At 35.6% G+C, this 23,168-nt stretch overlaps 1 protein-coding gene across 5 annotated transcripts in view; it reads left to right on the top strand.

Moving 5' to 3' along the window:
* The window catches only part of igf2bp2b (insulin-like growth factor 2 mRNA binding protein 2b), a 30,870-nt gene extending 8,397 nt beyond the window's left edge, over nucleotides 1-22,473 (top strand). For 2 of the 5 annotated variants that reach the window (XM_042716371.1, XM_042716373.1), the window contains 11 exons: nucleotides 11,148-11,453; nucleotides 12,667-12,801; nucleotides 12,990-13,112; nucleotides 13,258-13,393; nucleotides 14,842-14,976; nucleotides 15,182-15,244; nucleotides 16,609-16,725; nucleotides 17,359-17,433; nucleotides 17,577-17,708; nucleotides 19,243-19,356; nucleotides 21,150-22,473. In XM_042716371.1, coding sequence (XP_042572305.1) covers nucleotides 11,148-11,453; nucleotides 12,667-12,801; nucleotides 12,990-13,112; nucleotides 13,258-13,393; nucleotides 14,842-14,976; nucleotides 15,182-15,244; nucleotides 16,609-16,725; nucleotides 17,359-17,433; nucleotides 17,577-17,708; nucleotides 19,243-19,356; nucleotides 21,150-21,248 — 1,435 coding nt within the window. In that variant the 3' untranslated portion in view covers nucleotides 21,249-22,473. Of the gene's footprint in view, nucleotides 1-876; nucleotides 1,272-6,239; nucleotides 6,378-11,147; nucleotides 11,454-12,666; nucleotides 12,802-12,989; nucleotides 13,113-13,257; nucleotides 13,394-14,841; nucleotides 14,977-15,181; nucleotides 15,245-16,608; nucleotides 16,726-17,358; nucleotides 17,434-17,576; nucleotides 17,709-19,242; nucleotides 19,357-21,149 lie in introns of those variants that run through there. The other 3 variants (XM_042716375.1, XM_042716374.1, XM_042716372.1) reach the window with 3 other exon arrangements.
* The last annotated feature ends 695 nt before the right edge of the window (nucleotides 22,474-23,168 follow it).

Here is a 23,168-nt window from a genome sequence, read left to right as displayed (position 1 = left end):
AAAATACAGTGTACCATGTGTACAGTGTACCAAAGCTAACACAATGCTTCTCTCTATTGTATTGTCTTCACTTACTGCACATGCTTGTACAGTGTGAATTGTATTTTTGTATTTTGAAACAAAAGCTTATGACTCTTATAATTTGCTCAAAACAATTATTGTTTAAAATAAAATAATGAATCCTTCACTAACCTAACTCATTAAAACAGATAAATACTGAAAATGAATTAATGTCTGAATCTCTTACACAGTCTTAAGACTTGCTTCAAGTCTGTCTTTCCAATTAAGCAAAAAGGTTCATAAATCTTCCTTCAATCAATCTTTCTTAAAACCCCCCCCCCCCCCCATCACTGATCAGTTGTTGTTCATCTGACCTCAAAATGAAACTTAAATAAAACATCAAATATATTACCAAAGTAATATGTTTGCAGAAACGGGTGTCTTTAAGAAATATGGTAACATATTTCTAAACACACTAGGTCAGCTCTTTAGATGCTGAGCTACAGGATATGGACACACACACACACACACTGGGTCAGAGGATGAGGATCAGGTTGTGATGAAGATAATGCTTCTTCAGCCTCTTGTGAATCACGTGATAGTCAGTGATCTGATGGCCAGGTTAGATCTGTATGCCATATTAATATTATTAAAACACACAGAAGTGGATTGTTAATTAGTCTGTAACTGCTTCTATTACGGCAAACGCTGACACATACACATCATAGAATTTTTTTCTGCATAAAACATGCATATGTATTATATATTTGACAGTGTCTATGGATAGTGTACATGCTGGATTGTCTCTTTTTAACCCCTTCAGGAGGATTGGAGTGAGCTGTGTATGTGTGCATGTTTGGGGGCAGGGGGTGTAACCACACTTAATAAAGGCCCCGCCTGTGTCTAATAATCCCAATCCCCTCAGATTAAAGGATGATGTGTCTGGTAGAGCGCTGCTTGGCTCAGACTTCAGTTGTGTCCTGGTGAGGGAATACACCATGCATGAATTACTTCAGTATGTCAGGTTTGACGAAGCAAGAGTCTGGAACGCAGAGCGTTGATGTCACAAATTATGGAATTTTTTTCTTTTTTATTTTTTTTACATCTAAGGAGGAATCTTGGTATCTGATCTGTAATGAATGAGTAGCTGCTTTGGAGCAAACCTGTGATACCTGTAGCAATGAAGATCTAGAACGCTCACATTTTCTAAAAACTATTTTGTCCCGTCGGTCTTCATGATCACTGGAACATCCGTGCCAAGTTGGGCAAAGGTATCATTCATTACTAATCAAAAGTTTGGAATGAAGATCTTTTAATGTTTTTTTTATTTTATTTATTTATGTAATTTAATGCTGGGATGCAAAACCGAATTTTCAGCATCATTACTCCAGTCTTCAGTGTCATATGATCCTTCAAAAATCATATTAGAGTAATTTCTGAAGGATCATGTGACACTGAAGACTGGAGAAATGATGCTGAAAATTCAGCATTGCATTGTGGGAATTTACTTTAAAACAAATCTTTTTTATTGAGATAGGCCTATTCTACGACAATATTACTGTTTTTGCTGCGGTTTTGATGAGATAAATACAGCCTTGGTGAACATATGAGACTTCTTTTAGAGACATTAAAAAATCATAAGGATTTCAAACTTTTGACCGGTAGTTCAGGTATCAGTAGTTGTTCTCTTTTGTAATACTGAGAGTCTTGTGTGTTTTCGAATCTCTCTCTCTCGTCTTGTTTTTAATGAGATGGTGAGGGAGGGGAAACTCATACATATGCAAATCTGCCTTGTTTAGTATATTTATGCAGCAAGTATGCCTCTCACACATTGAAATATGGATGTGAGTCCTTAAATCTCATTTGCATCACATACATCTTGAGTGCATTCCAAGCGAGAGATAATTGGCAGGGCATCCGTGGGGGGAGGCGCATATGACATTTAAACTGCCTGCAAGGAGGTCTCTGCCCAGTAGGAAATGCTGTAGAAGGATTTGTGTTATCTTTAATTTTGTTTGTCTTTTTGTCTTTATCTACAGTATGATACATCTTTTAGTCCTGACATTTTAATTGGTAGAGTACTGATTTAAAGGTCTCTTTTTCAGCAGCGGGCAGTGATTAGAACCTCTGCTGTTAGTCCTTTCTCTCACAGTTGGTTCCTGTGTATCTCTACGCAAGTCTTACAGGGTTTGCTGATGCATTAATGTTTTGGTATTCTTCTCTGTTACATTCCATTATTGATATTTGTCAAGTCGTACTGATTTTCTCCTAAAAACTGCAGAATGTTACGCAGAAATAGTCATGCATTATTAACAGTGTTTACACAAGCTAAGACTGACATAAATCTATACTCACACATGCACTACTCATGTATACACAGATAAGGTTAGTTAAATGCAGGACATTTACATGCATTTTGCATACATTTTTATCAAAAGTATCTTTTGCATTCATGGTATAAATTTTATCTGTTCATGCATTTTCTGGGAATCAAACCAGTGCTTTACTGTTTGAGCTCCAGGAACCATCCATGCATCCATTATTCATGTCATTTATCCTCTGTAGGGTCAGGGAGAGTAGAATAGGTTTTGTTTTCACTTTTGGAGCAAATGGGAATGCTAAGATTTCTTTTTATATTTTATATTTCTTATTATAATTTTTATTTACCTATATGAAAGTGAAAGTGTAAAAAAAATTTCATTAGGTTAGAATGATCACTACTTTGTTTTGTGACTTTGCTGAAAGTTGATAGACACATCATCCCTGTATCTATACCTATGGTTCCTAACAAACACCAAATTCTAACAGTTGTTGGATTAGTGTGATAAACCTGTTAGTGTTTGTTGGGGCAGTGTGATATTGACCGTTGTGTTTTGCAACATTGTAAATCCAACATCAATCCTTTGAAATGTTGGTGTTTGTTGGGAGAAAAAAATCTGCATCATTTACTCACCCTCATATCATACTAAAAATCAATGACTTTCTTCTGTAGAACACAAAACAAGATATTTTGAAGGATGTTAGTAAAAAAAAAAAACACTGAGACTCAAAATACCTTAGTTCATTGTGTGTTTCATTGTTTAGACTGCAATGTAATAATCTAAGAATTTCTGAACTGAATGAGCAAAACCTGCTATTTCTCTGTATCGGGTAGCCAAAAATCCTGCTGTGTTGTATTTTACAAATAGCTAATCCACTGCATGTAGTCACTTTGTCAAGTATGCTAATTAATGCGGTTTACTCTTAAACACTAATTTGTGCTGTAGAGGGCATCAGAATGCTTATACACAAAGCACAACTCCTAAATAATTGACTGAGCTATGCAGAATGCTAATGGATAAGGCACTGGGGGCAGCGGGATGCTGCTGTGGGAAAACAGTGCATGTTGAATGTTAATGTGGCAAGCGATGTCCAGGTGTACCTCTGCAATGTGAAAAGAGGCACTAATTCTATTTCTGGCTCTTTCGTATTCAATAAAGAAACAACACCAGGGCCTTCAGAATTGAAACCATGACAGTAATTACTGGTCTAAGAGCAACAATTTTTTAGAAAACCAATCTGCAGGACACATGTAGACATTGGTGACATTTTTTTAAATAATAAAGAATCGTAACTATCATGAAATTTTAAGGACTTTTCTGGAGTGCTCTTCGTAGACAGAAACAGCACTGTAGAAAAGTGTTGCTCCAAATGGGAGACTGAAATCAAATTCAGTTCGAATTGTAGTTACCTTGTTGCTGAACTAGTGGTGCATTGTTGTAGTATACACAAATAATCCATTTTTTATTGTATTGAATGAAATGAAATAAAATTTTATTTAATAAAGACTTTATTAAAGATATTTTTTTTTTGCTTTGGAAATGCATGTATGATACCTTAAAGCAGCAAAGAAGTAGTGACTTCTTTCTTATTTTGACATACAGTACATCAAAGTGTAACAGGTTATCAAAAAAGGGAAAAACAAAATGTCAGGTGCGGGTTGGTTCGATCTGTGAGTTGTTGATAGGATTTTGAGAATTTTTTCAGGTCGAAATAAATTGCATTGATGAATTTATGAGTTTTATTTACAATAGAATCAATAATATCAGTTTTTGAAATGAACTTTTTCACTCACCAGCCAATTTGGCTTCTAAAATTAAGTTACCAGCCATTCAGACTCCTTTTAGCCAAAACAAAAATTTAATTTCAGAAATGAACCAGATTATCAAAATCACTTGAATTATTTTTAAGTCTAATTCTGAATCATTCGATGTTTTTTTTGTTTTATGACGTCCAGTCACTGTTTGAAATAAAATAGTAAAGATGAATACAAAATTCAGTGTGACTTCCCTTACAAAACAGCTTTTCTTTCATTGTTAATTTGAAATGTTGCTGACTGTCTAAAGCTTAAAGGGATAGTTCACTCAGAAATGAAAATTTGATGTTTATCTGCTTACACCCAGGGCATCCAAGATGTAGGTGACTTTGTTTCTTCAGCAGAACACAAACCAAGATTTTTAGCTCAAACCGTTGCAGTCTATCAGTCTTATAATGCAAGTAGATGGGAATCACGGCTAAAACATACATTAAAACTAAAAAAAAAAACATACACAAACAAAACAAAATTAAACCCTGCGGCTCGTGATGATACATTGATGTGTAAAGACACAAAACAGTTGGTCTGTGCAATAAACTGAACAGTATTTATATCCTTTTTACCTTTGATTAATGCAATGTCTGAACTGTTAGAACTCTCTTGTGCGCGTTCTCAGCAGCAGGCGGCCAGGTGCGTGAGGCGTCGTCGTTTTCTTCTTGCTTTATGGCAGATTGCAGACTTATAGTCCATTACCGCCACCTATCTCTCAAGTGGACCATTGACACTCCTAATTGAGATTGTAGATAGTGTGTCAGTGGTCCATTTGAGAGATAGGTGGCGGTAACACCACTTATCAGACTGATAAACTGGGCACACAAACAGAGCAATTATTAAAATGCAAAACCCAAAAATAGCAATTCACAAGTATTGAACCGCGGATGTTGTACCAAGCAGTTCAATATTATGTTGAGAATTGTGGCATCACTAGTTCAAAGTGACATTTAAGTTCAGACTCAAATAGTATAGATGCATCTAATGTGCCAAGGTGAAGGGTCACATGGATCACTCAGTGTATTAAGGGGTCAGATAGTGTCTTAGCTTTGATCCCATTGGCAGTAACTCTGACTAAGATTGGCAATGGGACAGAAATAACCCCATCCACTTCATGGGGTCGTGAGCTGATTGAGACCTCCAGGTGCCATACTACTAGTATACAGTAGATGACTAGATACTGCAGATCTGATTAAGGTGGGGCAGGCATTAGTTGCTGGGGAGGCTAAATTATTTTTCTCCACACCAAAGCACTGAGGGCGACTACACCTAGTGCTTGGCTGTTGAGTATCTGTTATGATAATGTTATACAGTAGGAGTCCAACATTAAGACATATATTTTTTTTGTCATTCTCCAAGCATCTTTTGTCCCAGTGGAAAATGCACTTACTCTGTTTCTTGGCTCTGACTCTTTGCACACTTTCAGGATGCTTATGCGCTTAAGTGATTAAGAGACGAAGTGGGAAATCGGGTTAATTCAGCTTAGAAGTGTCTCTAGGCGGGTGGGTGTCACTGCCACTTGCCAAACTTATCCTACATCTACTGCAGGAGTAACTGGACTCAGCAGGTTTTAGACTTTGTTCTGGTTATTTTGTGCAGGTTTTTCCAGATTTCTTGGAGATAAAAGTCTGTTCGTCCATCATCCTGCTGTTTATTTAGAGCCTGAGGCTCAAATCACCAAAACTAAAGCTGATTCTGGGTGTTTCCTGTAGCTTTTGTCTTGATGTCTTTGGATTAGTTTTGAAGATCTCACGTCATAAGCAATGTGTCATGTGCACACTCTACGTGAATGTTCAGGCTCATTACAGTTTCAATATAGTTGCCTGTATTTCTCTTGTCATGGCCCTGATGTGCTTTGACAATGGTTGTACAACTGGCAAGACTTACTCTGTAACTCATTACAATTGATCAAGTTTTCCTGTCATCTTTAAACACATGGGTGGAGAGCCATCCTGGCACCTGTCTGGTCCTGAAACAACTATTACATGACTAACGTTGATCGGTGACACCAAAACGACTTGGCACCCTGTCAGGATAGTCATTGTTGCATTCTGAGCGTATCATCTCCATTTCTCTTTAAGGTGTGTCGCAGTTGTGTATTTAAAATAGTGGAATTTAACAGTAGTCTCAGCATGTCTGCAGAACTGGAAAAGCAGGGTGTAGTGCAAAGGTGATCTCTGGCAGCACTAACGTGTTCAGTTAGAGCAGTTAATGTTTGTATTAGTCCCAGCAAGTGTGTGGACACAGTGAGGTAAATTACTTTTATCTTTAATATCTTAAACATTTATAGTGAAAACCAAATTAATGTTTATAAGTAAATATTATGTAATTATAGACAATACAGAATTCTTGTTGGATTTAAAAAAAAAAACGTGTTGTGAATTGAAAGTGGATTTTAAACATTTGTGTGTGTTTTTTTTTTTATTATTATTATTGCCATTTTAATATTATTAATGCCATTCTAAACCTGTACAATGTTTGTTTACGCACCCTTAAAGGAACAATTTAATTATTTACTGCAGTTATTCATATGACAGCTAGTCTCAGTTTTGTAATGTGTATGTTTTGAAAAGAATTATGGCTTAAGGGAGGTACTTTGAAAATGTTAACAAAAATATGTTGTCCATTAACCTACAAATTAAACATCTACAGTATAGTTCAGAAGTTTGGGGTCGGTTAGATTCTTAAACTGTCTTATGCTCACCAAAGCTGCATTTAATTGACCCAAAATAAAGATTTTTTTTTTTTATTTTTTTATTTTTTTTTAACAAATTGTATTATTACAATTTAAAAGGACAGTTTTCTATGTGAATATATTGTAAAATATAATTTATTCCTGAGATGGAAAGGTGAATTTTCAGCAGCCTCCAGTCTTCAGTGCCACATGTTCTTTTAAAAAAATCACTCTAATATTCTGATTTGCTGCTCAAGAAACATTTCTTATTGTTATCAATGTTAAAAACGGCTTAAAAATTATAATGATTGTTTTTGACTATTTGAAATAAACAATTTTATGGCATTATAAATGCCTTTTATGTCACTTTGGATCAATTTTATGTATCCATGCTGAATATAAGTAATTTCTTTCAAAAGTAAAATTGTACTGACCTCAAACTTTTGAATGGTAGTATAAAGCCCTGTTCACACCAAGATCGATAACTATAAAGATAACGATATTAGCCTCCATATCAGCGAACAATATCTTCTGTTTATTCTAAGCGCACGCTCGTCTGTCACTTTAAATTCTCGAGCTCGTTACAGCAGGATTGATTCTGATTGGGTGTCAATGTTTGTATCATTCGTCTGCTGGAAAAAATTCGTTCTGTAAGTGATTCCAATGATATTGTTTCTATGTTCCTTTAGCGTTATAGTTGTGGTGTGGAAAACGCTGCAGACCACGTTTTAGTTTGAAAACTCCGGAGTTGCATTTCATTTTAGTTTGAAAAATACGGGGTTTTTTGAAATCGATGGTGTGGAAGCCCACATTCGCTCTGCGTATCCTTGATGACCGTGTAAACAGTAACATCATGCCCATTGTTGTACCCATATATTTGTTAGATATAGATAGGTAGATTCCCATTCGACCACACCAAGCATGTAGACGCGTCAGTCCGCCATCTAAATAATAGGGAATCTAACTATACATATCTGTGGTTGTACCTGAATGAATGTCTTCTGACATGCGTTTTCGGTTGTGTAGTTTAGACGGAGATCGTTTCTGAAACGCAGTGAAAACTCCAGTGTAGACAAGAATTGTTTTTATTTAAAATGCCGTTTTAAAATGAAAATGGACTAGTGTAAACAAATTAAGTCAGAAAAAAAGTCAGAAATATTTAATATGGCTGAATCTGCCTAAATATGTTTTGTTACACCAACTTAAATCATTTCAAAGATTATCTTTTAAAGCTACGTGTTACCACTCTTTACAGTGTAAACTGATATAACCTAAAAAAAAATTTAGTCAAAGGTGGTGTCATAACAGTAACTGACACTCATCTGACCTCATTAGTGGAGATGATGTAGCCTAGTGATCTTCTTATGGCCATGATGTCATTTGGCCCGCAAGTGCAGCATGATATGTCACCCTGTTACAGTCACTGGTGATTGATAGTGAGTCTTGTTTATTCCTGTGACTTGCTTTAAGTTCATCTGACTGGTGCACACACACACCTGCTTTGAACAGATCTGTGAATGTATAGCTTTATTGGCCCATCTCTTTTTGATTAAAGTGAATCTCACCTAATATCCAGACTTTTACCGGAGGTGTAGGTTATTGCTCTTGTTGTGGTAGTGATAATTCAGACTGCAGACATGCAGCTGGTAATAGCTTATAGTGTATCATGTACCCCTGCTTACATGTTGCTTGCTGGCATTGCATTTTGTAGGGTGGTCTATTGGTGCATTGCATTAAGCATTCAGATGGCAGTTAAATTAAGTATAGTTCAATATGTTGAAATGCCTGCATTCTGTTATATTATGTTGCAAACGGTTATTTACTCATTCTGTGCTTCTGAGTAACTGCAGCGAGAGAACTCCACTCAATGTTGTTTTCAGTAACCAGCCAATATAAACAAATACTTAAACACAGTTACAGTTGGAAAGATGCAAGCTTTACTTTTGATTTGTGATTAATTGCATTCAAAATAAAAGTTTTTGTGTACATAATATACAGTATGTGTGTGTACTGTGTATATTTAGAAAAATGTTCATATATGAAATATATTTATATATAATATAAATTATACGAAAATAAATAATTTAATATTTACATGTAAATACATGTTAGATTTTCTTAATATATACTGTATGTGTGTGCCTTTTATATATAGGCCTACATAATAAATATTCACAGTACACACACGTTAACAAAAACTTTTATTTTGGATGCGATTAATCACAATTAATCATTGCCCAGCACTAGTTAAAATAAAAGTCCTGGTGCTGTCAATATAAAAGTCCTTCTTCCAATGATTATCAACCAAACAAAATCTGATGCAGATAATTCCAAAAATGTAAATCCGCAGTACTTTGGTGACATAGCTAATGGTTGACAACACTTCACATAGTTGATGTTGCATTTGTAGCATTACAATTGTGAATGAATGGACATCAGCTGAGAGATGCTGAGAATATTTGCTCCGGGACTCATGCCTGACTGAACACTTGGCTTCAAACAATGGTAACTGTGTTCCCAGCAGCTTATAAAAGTCCTCTGTGAATGTGTGTGTGTGTGTGTGTTGGACCAGTCGCCAAGCCAGCTGGTGTTTAACCCTAAACTTCTCTCATATGGCTAACATACGAACACACACACTTTCAAACATCTCTTTAAACCACAGATCTCCCGTCCTGTATCATCAAATGTTCCTTCCCGTTAACTAATTTAGATCTCTAAAGTGGTTCCACATCAGTGAACATGGGGATTTTCTTCCCGCGGGATAATGCAGATAATAGGTTAACGGATCTGTTTGTATTTATATGGCAGTTCTAGTCACAATGGATCAATCAAGCTGCCATCACAGTTTAGGTTGCAGTTGTAAAAAGTTGGTTTCCTGGGCAGTGCCTTGTTTTATGTATCTTGATATATATGTGTGTTGTGGAAGAAGGGTTTAGGGGTTGGATGATTTCTTGTCTCCAGGGATCTTATTTTGGAGCTTTGATCTGAGGGAGGTCTGTCCCAATGGGTGGGTATGTGTGTGCTGTGAGTTGTCTGATTTACTATTTCCTGTCATAGGGCGACAGACCGGCGCTCCGCGATTTTACCAGCTTTTGTAGTGAGCAGGGTTGTACACCGTTCAGAGTTCAACTTATGTGAATTCAATTCTGGCTCATTTCCTGAAGTTGATTTCAGCTAGAATTTAATCTAATTTCATTACATTTTGTTTTTCATTTTAAATTATATGCACTACCATTCACAAGTTTGGAATCAGTCAGATTTTATTTTTATTTTAAATAAATTAATATTTTTTTATTTTAGCAAGGGTCATGAAATTAATCAAAAATGACAAAAAACTTTTATAACATTTATAAATATCTTCACTATTTCAAATAATATCTGCTCTTTTGAAGTTCCTATTTTTCTAGAATCCTGAAAAAAAAAATGTACCACAGTTTCCACAAAAATATGAAACTGTTTTCAACATTGATAATAACAAGAAATGTTTCTTGAACAGCAAATCAGCATATCAGAATATTTTCTGAAGTGGAGTAATGGCTGCTGAAAATTCAGCTTAGGATCACAGAAACAAATTACATTTAAATTTCTTAACTAATTTTTAACTAATTAATTTTCTAAGTGATGTTAAACTGCAATAAAATTTCACAATCTTGCTGTTTTTACTGTATTTTTGATCAATTAAATGCAGCCCTTGTGAACAGAAAAATCTTACTCACCCCAAACATTTGAATTGGAGCTCACTTCATTATTTTGCATAAAATAATTATTATATTTCTAAAATTAAAATAGGATAGATGTTTTATGGAGTTGTACTGTTTCTGTTAATTTGACAGTATTCAACACTTTAGAGAAATAAGTCTAATCAAGTATTTTTCACATCAAAACATAAATAAGCATAAATAGTTAAAAAAAAAATTGTGCAGTTAGTGAATGTTTTGTTGCACTAATGAAATTGCTCTGCTCTGACTGTTTGGCTGTTCATGTTATTTGAATTGCAATACATCTTTTTGTCATTTTAATTCAAATTCCAAGGCAGCCTGCAGGGTGTGGGCAATTCAATTCAAATTCCTCATGAATGAACGTCACTTCTTAAAATTTGCCCAACCCTATTAATGAGATGGCTATCAGAGCAGCAGATCATACGAATTGTGCGAAATAAACATTAATGATTTTTAATGTTGGAATCCATCCATTTTTGTAATCCACTCATGACAGTATATATTATCTCAGTGTAACAAGTACTTTGTTTCTTGTTGCAAGTGTTGTTTGGGGTCTGTGTAAAGTATTTCATGATCTAGTGATTGATCTAATGATTGACTGATCTCTTTCTCTCTCATTCTTCTCCAGGGCTGTTGAAAAGTTGACAGGCCACAGTTTTGAGAATCACTCCTTCAGTGTGTCGTACATACTGGACGAGGAGGCAGGAAGGGACGGGGGTGTAAGACCCCAGGTCCCGCGAGGGGCATCTAAAATGGGGACAGGAAGTCGGGAGCAGGAGTTTGGTCAGCCAGGGGCCATGGGAGGCCCCCAGGGGCCCAGGCATCGTCAGCAAGAGCTGCCTCTACGAATCCTAGTGCCCACTCAGTTTGTGGGAGCCATCATTGGGAAAGAGGGACTCACTATAAAGAACATCACAAAGCAGACACAGTCCAAGTAAGAAGTCTTGATATTTTAAACATTTTAACTAGTATTTGTCTAATTAGTAATAAGTTTAATTAGGGCCCAAGCACTAATGGTGTGAGGACCCTCTTGGAATTGCTTCGTTTATTGAAGTTATAACTGAAAGATGTAATAGCTATCATAGTTTAATCACACAAATACGGATGTACCAGTAGGACATTTCTGCGCTGATAATGAACAAATAAATAGTGTAATATCATACATAATGACCAACCTGCTAATCATAATTTTAAAAATGCTGTATACATCAGCTGAAAGCATCATGTAGACTTTATAGTTATGTCAGATAACTAGTATAATGAAACAAGCATATTTGCATGCTTTACTTTTAAGTTAACTACAGCAAATATTTGTATGTGGATACTCTTTGACATGTTGTGAATTGTTTTAGGCAGGGTTTATTCTTGTTAATTTGTTCAAAAGACAACTATATGTACTATATGTAGCACAAAGGGATAGAATAAACCTGTAAGGAGCTTCACGTGTTTTTCTTGTTTGACTACTTTAAACTTGAAATTGAGGTCTTAAATGCTGTGTGACGTGCTTAATATAACATGCTGAACACAGTATCTTTTGTTGGTCGCAATTAAATGCTGTGTGTGCGCAATTCCACTGTGGGTATTAATTGTAAGAAATTATTTATTTCCAGTAATTGGCAAACAATATAGTGCTATTTTAGTATCATCGAGATACTATTCATTTGAATAGTTATTATTCATTTGAATCAGTTATTAGTTTTATATTTTCTGTCTTCATTTTAATTTTATGATTTTAGTAATTTTGTATTGTTGTTGTTGTTGTTGTTTTTTTTTTCATTTTTAGTTTGTTAATGTTTATTTATTTTTTTTTAGTTATTTTAGTACAGTAAGTTGAACTAAATTAAAATGAGAAATATTGCCCTGGCAACTTGGTGAAATATAAATATTTATATCAGGTATACTTCATTTATTTTTTTACTTTTTTTTTTTTTCAAATTGCAAAATATTATTTTTTTTAAACACAGTTATTTAGTTTTAATGAAACTAAATAATATTGGCTTACAATATACTGAGCACCTCTAATCACTAACATTGCATAGTCATTCTTATTTATGAGATCTTAACCAATTCTTAATATCCATTTTGCTCTATCCACGTGACTGTTAAATTAAAAAATGTGATAAATTTGATCCTTTGCTCTGTCTCAGGGTAGATATCCATCGTAAGGAGAATGCAGGAGCAACTGAGAAGTCCATCACTATCCACTCATCTAACGAGGGCTGTTCACAAGCCTGCAGGATGATCCTGGAAATAATGGAAAAAGAGGCCAATGACACCAAGATGTCAGTATCTCTTCAGACTGTAGGGCACATCAAAGTTTTACATGCTTCTTTTGCTTTAGGATTGATTCTTTTAAGACAAATAATTTAAAACTGTGTAAATAAGCAAATAACCTCATGTTGTTCTCAGATTTATTATAAAAAAGAAATAAAAAACGAAAATAATATTGTGTTCTCTGTCTCTGAATCAGTGTTGAAGAGGTTCCTCTGAAGATCTTGGCCCACAATAGCCTTGTTGGGAGACTCATAGGGAAGGAGGGCAGGAACCTGAAGAAGATAGAGCAAGATACTGGGACCAAGATCACTATTTCTTCGTAAGTTTGCTGTGTACAGATCATCTTGAACAGATGACATCAGTTAAAGTTTAAACAACGTCTCATAGGAGAGGACCTAGTTAAGAAACTGAGGTGTAATTGTATATGTATTGATTGTTCATCTGATCTATTTTCTTTTTTGTAGATTACAAGACCTAACTATATATAACCAGGAACGCACCATCACGGTGAGGGGAGGGGTGGAGGAGTGCTGTAATGCAGAAGTGGAGATCATGAAGAAACTTAGAGAAGCCCATGAGAATGATGTGGCTTCACTTAATGTGAGTAAATCATAACTTTTGAGGTTTCATTGCTGGATGGATGGGAGTTTGTTTATAGAGATAAAACAGTTTTATGTGAAGTCACTTTGAAACAACAGGGGTTGTGAAAAGTGTTGTATAATAAGTTACATAGGGCCAGTATTTTTTTTCTCTCTTCTTAAATACACTAATCCTACAGCAATACTCTTGTTTGTTTGTAAATGATGAAGGAAGCCTTTAACCTTTACTTGCAAATTGAATCCAGATGGGACTTTTAACAGACGAATTTATCATGATTAGAGCTGAAAGCTGAATTCATCACATGAGATCACTTTCGACCAAAATTTGTGAATTCAAAATTTGCATCACCATCAATTATTTTATCTATTGACAGCCCTGTTTAAAGATAAAAAGTGGAGAATTATGAATGTACATCGACATGTGCTCCAGACTGTTTGCATGTTTTGATTGGTTTGAAACTGACCTGAACTGATCTCTGTGCAGTTATGTGGAAGTTTGCACGCTATGAAAATATTTTGAGTTGCTGTCAAAAGTAAAAACACATGTTTACAGAACTTTAAACCTGTATTTTTAGAAGGATTGGGTATTTTATTTTAAAAATGTGTAATTATAAAACTTCATTGGTTGTAGAAAAATACCTTTTTTATCCTCCAATACTTGTAGAGTTGTCTTGTTAAAGTAAAGCTTCATTAAGCTCTGACACGTTTATGTATTACTATTAATCAGCAAATTTTAACCTCCAATTTATATGAATTACTTAGCGAACATATTTAGGTACACTGGGGAAACCTAGAAATGGCAACATCTAAGTTATCTGGTTTTAAGACTAAAATTGTATTTCATTTTGCTTATTCAACCTAAATGCATTAACCTAAATACTTTAATTTATAACTGAACTAACTTTTAAGGGTTAAATCAGGAAAAAATAGGTCAACTTTTTTTCATCTACTGAAAGGTTTATTACTATAAAATTACTGATGTCTTCCAAGGCCAGTAAAACTTTGAAACTTAAGATATGAATATGCTGACATGTTACCATGGACAGCACTGGCATATACATATAGCAGTCAATGTAAATCAGTAGACTTATATACTCACAATTGATCTGAATCAAGTATTGCAGCAGAGAACAATGTAATACGGACTGACAAACACCAAACATATCCTTTAACTGTTCTCACAGAGTTTGGGTTTAACAGTGGCTTTAATCCTGTTTCTTTAATCTCAGTAAAGCAGAACTTGTTTTGCCTGGACAGACAGTGATTATCAGGCAGAGTGTGGATGTGAATTGGCATTAACTCATTCATTTAATCCATTTGATTTGCTGATTCAGTGACTGTTTGACTAACATAAACCTGAGAAATTGAACAAGACTGATTCCTTCCACGCTTTGCATAAAGTCTCACTTGTACTCTCAGATTCACATCTTTCTCCATCTCTGGTTTCAGCAGCAGACTAACATGATGCCCCCCGGTCTAAACCTGAGTGCGTTGGGGATCTTCTCCTCTGGCCTGTCTGTACTCCCTCCAGCCTCTGGTCTGCGTGGTTCTCTGTCTGCCCCAGCCAACTACAGCCCCCTGCTGGTGAGCATCACGATGTGCATGTGTATATCAGGACTTCAAGCTGCCAATGATTTGAGAAAAGAATGTGTGATCTGTAAAGGGAGTGTGAGAGATAGTCGTCTTTCATCTTAGTGTGTTTTATATCTTAAATAACCAACTGTTAGCTTTAATATTGTGGGTTACATTGGTCTCACCACATCCTCCATGTGTATGTTTGCCACTGCAGGGCCCTCCATTGGGTGGTCTGTATGGGGTTCCCTCCTCTGGAGCATTATCTCTTCAGCAGGCAGTGAGTACTTGTTATTATATGTGTATGTCAGTATACATCTTTCATAATAATTTTCCATAAATCTGCATACAATCTTAAGCTCATAAGAACCTTTTCAATTACATTTATTATACATCATTTTGTAGCACACTCATCTGCCCCTTTTTTTAGGTTGCAGAGATCTGAGCCATTCAGATCTTCAGGATATTAAAAATGTATTTTAAATGATTAAGTTCAAGATTTTGAATTGTGGTATCGAACAGATGCAGAACAATAATTCAAATTTGAAATTAATCATGTAGAATAAAAAAAAATCATATGAATGTTGTAAATGTGGTTTTTAATAATACATTGTTTTCTGCATGTATTTCACATAAACATGTTGACACATGGCATATTGCCAGAATCATTGAATGATATTAATGAAGAGTCATGAAATGGAGAATCAGAATGTTGTTTAACAAAACAAAAAAAAAAGCATATACAAGTTTTACATGCAAGTTTTAAAGCTTAAAACTCCCCACTTTAAAATATGAATTATTCTTATATGAATTATTATTTTCTTCCCATCTATCCAGGGTAAAAAAAATTACCATGAATACAATTTATTGATGAAAACATACTAAGATTATAGATGCACTTCAGGAAACGTTATTAAAAAATATTTTTTTAAAAATGCAGTGCCCCCTTGAGCAGTTCATGATCCTTTAATTTATAGATATTTCATTATATGCAAATAATAAACTTTAAAATGGAACAAGTTTCGAATTATAAATTAACTTTGATTCAGTGTGTCAAGCTTAGTTATTGCATTAGGTATCATAATTTAAAAATAAACAATACAGGATTTTATAATTTAATTTACTGGAAAAATGCTGCAGCCGCTTTGTTGAAAAAGATCATTGAATTCTGAATTAATTTTGTGAAGCTAATGGTGTACTGTAAAGTTGCTGAAGCAATCTGTATTGTGAAAAGCTCTGTCTATCTGTCTGTCTATCTATCTATCTATCTATCTATCTATCTATCTATCTATGTTTATCTGTCTATCTATCGTCTCTCTGTCTGTCTATCTGTCTATCGTCTGTCTGTCTATCTGTCTGTCTGTCTGTCTGTCTATCTATCTATCTATCTATCTTATCCTCTATCTATCGTCTCTGTCTATCTATCGTCTCTGTCTGTCTGTCTATCTGTCTATCATCTGTCTGTCTATCTATCGACAATCTATCTGTCTATCTATCTGTCTATCTGTCTATCTATCTGTCTATCTATCATCTGTCTGTCTGTCTGTCTATCTCTATCTATCTATAATCTTTCTATCATCTTTCTATTTATCTGTCTGTCTAAACTTGACTAGCAGGAGTCAAGGCTGTCTGTGTGTGTTTCAGACTGCTGAACAGGAAGTGGTCTACCTCTTCATTCCCACTCCAGCAGTAGGAGCACTCATCGGGAAGAAAGGGCAACACATTAAAGAGCTGGCACACTACGCTGGAGCCTCAATAAAAGTGAGACACTTTAAGACTCTTGAGGCACACCACTGCAGTTCACTCTCTCTTGCAAACATTAACCAGTTTTGAATGAAGCTTGAATGAAAGAATGGTTCGGACTAGATTGTATCCTATTGCTTGTTTAAAAAAAAAAGTGATGTTTTCTGTTTTGGGCCTTCTGATGGAACTGCTAGTTTCACCAAGTGCTGCATTGTCTCTAAATAAATGTAAATGTGTTTTTGCTTTGAACATTATTTAACTGATTGACAGCTGTGGTTTCGTCTATCAGTAATATTTAGAATTGTTTTCATTTGTTTTCCAGCAAAAGTGCATTGTATAATGTAGACTTGAGCTGTAAACGCTGATGACCTGCAATTGTTACCTTAAAGAGCTATTTCTAACTGGCATTAACCTGTAAAAAAATTCTGCTGCTATATATTGATGTATATAGTTTGGTTCATTGATGTTAAATAATATTTTTGACTTGAATAAAACCATTTCATTTAGATTTTTAGATCAATTGTTTGGTTACCCAATTTTTTCTGTGTATTAAGGTATCACTGCACACTTGTAGCAGTTTAAAGTGGTCTTTTGTACTCAAATCAAGACAGAACGAAAAAAAAAAAAAAAAAGTGTTTTGTGTAACTGCAGATTGCTGCACCAGACAATCCTGATGATCCTGAGAGGATGGTCATTATCACTGGACCACCAGAGGCTCAGTACAAGGTAAAAGCCATCATTCAGTCATTTAGGCTCCTTATCTTCAGGGTACAAATACCATTAGGCAGGACCCAGAGTGTTTTACATAGATATATATATATTCATTCCTCATTTCTCCTTTACTCATCTGTGTATGTGTGTGGCTGTAGGCACAGGGGAGGATATATGGGAAGTTGAAGGAGGAGAATTTTTTCACTCCGAAGGAAGAAGTGAAGTTGGGGGCACACATAAAAGTGCCTTCATCTGCCGCCGGACGAGTCATCGGGAAGGGTGGCAAAACGGTATGTGTACATGTGATTGGATCACCAAAGACACATGTTAAAACCTTGTGCAAGAACACACAAGTCAACTGAGACAGATTGTTATTTACACCTGGTAGTAACACAACACAGTAGCCCCTCACTGCAGAACACAAGATCTAGGGGGCGTGGTTGGATCCACATCTAGGGGGTGGAGATGGGTGGGTTGAGGGATCAGGGGGTGGAGACAGGTAGGTTTCAGTGTGTGTAAAGTGGAAGTTGTTGGATAGGGATCCAGCCACGCCCCCTGAATCTTGTGTTCTGCAGTGAAGACCATCTCACACAACACTTGAGATCAGATTTTCAAGAAACTGTCACTAAACATGTTACTTTGTGTAGAAAAAGTGCAGAAAAAGTAAAAATAAACACATAAAGTCAGAGAAATTGCTTTCAAATGCTTCCAAATTTTAATTTAACCACAAATGGGTTAAATATAATGAGTCGTTTTAGTCACTTACATTGACTACATTTAAAGTGATAGTTCACCCAAAAATGAAAATTTGATGTTTCTCTGCTTACCCCCAGGGCATCAAAGATGTAGGTGACTTTGTTTCTTCAGTAGAACACAAATTATGATTTTTAGCTTCAGGCATTGCAGTCTCTCATACAATGTTCACAGAATCTATGAGAGAGGAAAAAAAACATGCACAGAAAAATCCAAATTAACCCCTGTGGCTCATGACGATACATTGATGTGTAAAGACACAAACTGATCGGTCTGTGCAAGAAACTGAACAGTATTTATATGTTTGTTTTTTTTACCTCTGATTCAAGCAATGTCCGAACTCTTGTAAACGTGCTTCACGGCAGCCTGCATCATCATCTTCTTGTTGCTTTATGGCGGATCGCAGACTTATATTAGTGCATTACCGCCACTTATCTCTCAAATGGACCATTAACACTCTATCTACAATCTCAATCAGGAGTGTCAATGGTCAACTTGAGAGATAGGTGGGGGAAATGCACTTATAAATCTGCAATCCACCATAAAGCAACAAGAAGAAGATGATGCAGGCTGCTGTGAAGCTGTTCACAAAAGTTCTAACAGTTCAGACATTGCTTGAATCAGAGGTAAAAAAAAACGATATAAATACTGTTCAATTTCTTGCACAGACCGATCAGTTTGTGTCTTTACACATCAATGTATCGTCACGAGCTGCAGGGTTTAATTTGGATTTTTCTGTGCATGTTTTTTTTTTTTTCTCTCATAGATAATGTGACCATTGCCAAGCATTGTACGGCTGAGAGACTGCAATGGCTGAAGCTAAAAATCTTTGGTTATGTTCTACTGAAGAAACAAAGTCACCTACATCTTGGATGCCCTGGGTGTAAGCAGATAAACATAAAATTTTCATTTTTGGATAAACTATCCCTTTTAAGTAATTAGTAAATCTCAATAATAGGTTATTGAGCCACACCTAGGAATCACGCAGCACTTTTCACTTGTGATTGCAGTGTTAATTCCAGTTCTAAATCCAATCTATTTGTGTGACCTCTTACCTCTTACCAATCACAGGTCAATGAGCTGCAGAATCTCACCAGTGCTGAGGTCATTGTACCACGGGACCAGACACCAGATGAGAATGATGAAGTGTTTGTTAAGATAATTGGACATTTCTTTGCCAGTCAGGTAATATTTTGACATTTTGCCAGCCTTTAAACTCTTTGTATTTTTTATTTTTTTTTAATTTGACTAGTTGAGTCCTCTGCACAATCTGACTTTGCTGCAGCCTGGAATTGAACTGCTGGTTTTGTCTGGCCAGAGGAGAACTGGCCCCCCGACTGAGCCTGGTTTCTCCCAAGGTTTTTTTCTCCATTCTGTCACAGATGGAGTTTTGGTTCCTTGCCGCTGTCGCCTCTGGCTTGCTTAGTTGGGGACACTTCATTTACAGCGATATCGTTGACTTGATTGCAAATTATTGCACAGATACTATTTAAACTGAACTGAGCTGCATGATGACATCACTGAATTCAATGATAAACTGCCTTTAACTGTCATTTTGCATTATTGACGCACTGTTTTCCTAATTAATGTTGTTCAGTTGCTTTGACACAATCCGTTGTTTAAAGCGCTATATAAATAAAGGTGACTTGACTTGACTTGACTAAAACACCAGGGTCATACCAGGTCACCCCTGAAAAAAGTGGTAACTTGCAATTGTCCAGTTGTTATTTCAGGTAGAAAGACATATTTCTACCCGTTTTAACCTGTATAAAGTAGTTTTAATCTCATCATTTACTCACCCTCATGTCATTCCAAACCATAACATTTTAGTTTGTCTTCAAAACACAAATTAAGATATTTTTCATGTTCTGTCATTTCCATTGAAAGTCCACGCAACCAAATTTAGGTTTTAAGAAGTTCATAAAGACACTGTAAAAGTAATCCATATGAATCAAGCTGTATAATCCAAGTCTTCTCAACAGACTTGAGCTTTCTGACCCTGCATATGCAGCTGACACATTGAAGGCCCAGAAAGGCAGTAAGGACATCTTTAAAATAGTCCATGGGACATCAGTGGTTCAACCGTAATGTTGCCATAAAGCTACGAGAGGGTACTCCCTCCCATGAACGTGCGGTGAAGACACGAAGAGAAGAGAAGAATCGCTGAATTAAGTAATTATTTTTGTTTTCTTTGTGCACAAACAGTATTCTCGTAGCTTTAGCAACATTACGGTTGAAACACTGATGTCACATGGACTATTTTAACGATGTCCTTACTACCTTTCTGGGCCTTGAACATGTCAGTTGTGTTGCTGTCTATGCAGGGTCTCTCAGAGCTCTCAGATTTCAAAAATATCTTAATTTGTGTTTCGAAGATGAACGAAGGTCTTACAGGTTTGGAACGACATGAGGGTGAGTAATTAATGACAGAATTTTAATTTTTGTGTAAACTATCCCTTACCAGAGTGCAGCGTGGTAGAAACTGGCTGACTTTACAGCTACTACTGGTTGTAGTGCTCACTGTGTTTTGTTTTTGTGACCAGTAGTTCCTAAGTTCACCTACATAGAACCACCAGAGCACAAATATTATCCCATAAATATTAGTTCTTTTACACTATTGGCAGGTCCTGGAAGGTCACAAAGCAACATCAAAATTATTATTCATGAGATTTTTCCTAAATAAATAAGATTCATAAATTCATATTTTTTTGTTGTTCCAACTTTGGTATCAGCTTGTTACTACAGTACTTGTACTTTTGACTTTCCTGTTTCCTGTTCCTCACTCTCTCATTGTGAACATTAACCAGTTTTAAATGAAGCTTGAATGAAAGAATGGTTTGGGCCAGACTGTGTCCAAAGGCTTGTTATTCAGGATTGCATATGATTTGGTCAGGTTCTTAAAACATTATCTGTTAATGTAAATAATGTATTTGCATGTGCACCCCAGTCACCTTCAGCTACGGTGTGTTTGTTTGCAGGCTGCCCAGCGCAAGATAAGGGAGATCGTTCAACAGGTCAAACAGCAAGAGCGGAAACACCAGCAAACAGTGCCAACACCTTCACAACCATCAAAATGATCAGCGGACGCCAGTAAGCAGCAGCTAATGAATGTAGCTCATGCAAGGACAAATTCAAGAAATAGACAAAGGGAGAGTGAGACAGAGCAGGAAACAGAGAGAGACAGAAGCTGATGAAGAGGACCAGCAGTTTAAAACAACCAAAGAACTCAAAGCACAAACACATTTGGTCATGCGGATATGAATGAGGATGATCGAGAGCGCTATCAGGTCAGAGATTTTTATATGACCATGGACCTGATATTTCATATTGAGCTCTTCTTGTTACTGATTTGTGCACTGTGAAGTAGACTGCTGGATGAGGTGAATGCACACTGCAGGTAGATTTTATAGGACTTGCAGGGTCTAGTTGTGCATTAGATCTACTAATTTATTAGGAGATATAATAAATTCCACAGCAGTATGTTAATAAGATTCTAAAAACAATTCTATAGGTTTATTCAGCAGAATTTTCTTTGGAAACTCATTTCAGGCTATTGATTTGAGTAATAAGATTTGTTTGTTGACTTTTCTAGTAACTAATTAGTACAGCAATGTAACTAAAAGCATTAAATGATGTTACAAAGGAACGTACTTGTAAAAGAGTGCTTGCTGTGTGCCAGCATTTCACTTCCAGTTCCTCTTTTTCCATTGCTGAGTCTGAGCATTTCTCCTCTGCTTGCTACCCTGTTCTCTTTTCTTTTTTAAAATTATATTGCTTTCTCTTAAATGTTTCCATGTTCCCGACTTATTCATCACACAGAATAAGAGCTGTCTGTGTGCCAACTGTAAAAAATTAAACAAAAAAAAAGTAGAGTAAGTACAGTCCATAAAGAGAAGTAGATCTAATGTTGATGTCCCGTACTCCCCGTGTATTACACCTTACACTACTGTTCTAAAGTTTGTTGTCAGTATGATTTTTTTATTATTATTATTTTTTAAAGAAAATATGCATTATCAAAATATGCATTATCAAAAGTGACAGTAAAGACATTTATAATGTTGCAAAAGATTTTTATTTGAAAATTAATTTAAAACTTTTAAAAGAAGAATCCTGAAAAGAAGTATTGTGGTTTCTTTAAAAATATGAAGCAGTACTTGATATTGTTTTCAATATGGATTATAATAAGAAATGTTCCTTGAGCAGCAAATCAGCACATTAGACTGATTTCTGAAGGATCGTGAGACACCGAGGACTAGAGTAATTCAGCTTTGCATCACAGAAATAAATTACTTGTATATAAGTATATTTACATAGAAAACAGTCATTTTAAATTATAAAAATATTGCAGAATATATAAAGAATATTAAAAGATTTTACTTTTGTGTGGTTTTGTATGGTAGTGTAAGAGCTTGATTTAGTTTGATTTCTGCACCTTGTCTGTAGGTCCTGTAATGGGAGCCCATGGGAGTTCTTGAGGTCTTCCTGACACTTGTGATTGTATATGATGCAAATGTCTTCTGCAAACATGTACTTTCTGTGTAGCAAACATCATTTCTCTTTCCCCCCTCTGATTTTACGTGCTGGGATAAATGTCTAGAAATGCATTTTTGACAAAAGAGAAGAGCAAAGTCAAGACAAAGTGTTTTTTTTTTTATTATTATTATTATTATTGTTGGTAAAGACGTCCCATTTTTTCGTAATATATAAAGGTGATGTGATTGGTGAGCGATGACGTCATTAAGCTTTTTAATGTTCCAAAAGGCTAATGGAATAAAAAAATGAATATGCTGTATATAGGTGACAGCTCAAAAATATTGGTTTTTGTACTTCTTGACTGATCAAATGCAAACAGCCAGCATTGCAGTACAGTACAGTCATAGAGCGTAACATTGATATAAAGCAACTGATACAACCATGATTGAGACATGAAAATGATATATTGAAAGTCCACGCAGCTTTGTGTGAACCAGTACAATATACCGTTCTACCTCAAGAAC

The sequence above is a fragment of the Cyprinus carpio genome, chromosome B1 (genome assembly GCF_018340385.1).
Source record: "Cyprinus carpio isolate SPL01 chromosome B1, ASM1834038v1, whole genome shotgun sequence".
Classification (NCBI taxonomy): Eukaryota; Metazoa; Chordata; class Actinopteri; order Cypriniformes; family Cyprinidae; genus Cyprinus; species Cyprinus carpio.
Note: the sequence above shows the minus strand (reverse complement) of the source record. Positions and strands in the feature narration are given on the sequence as shown.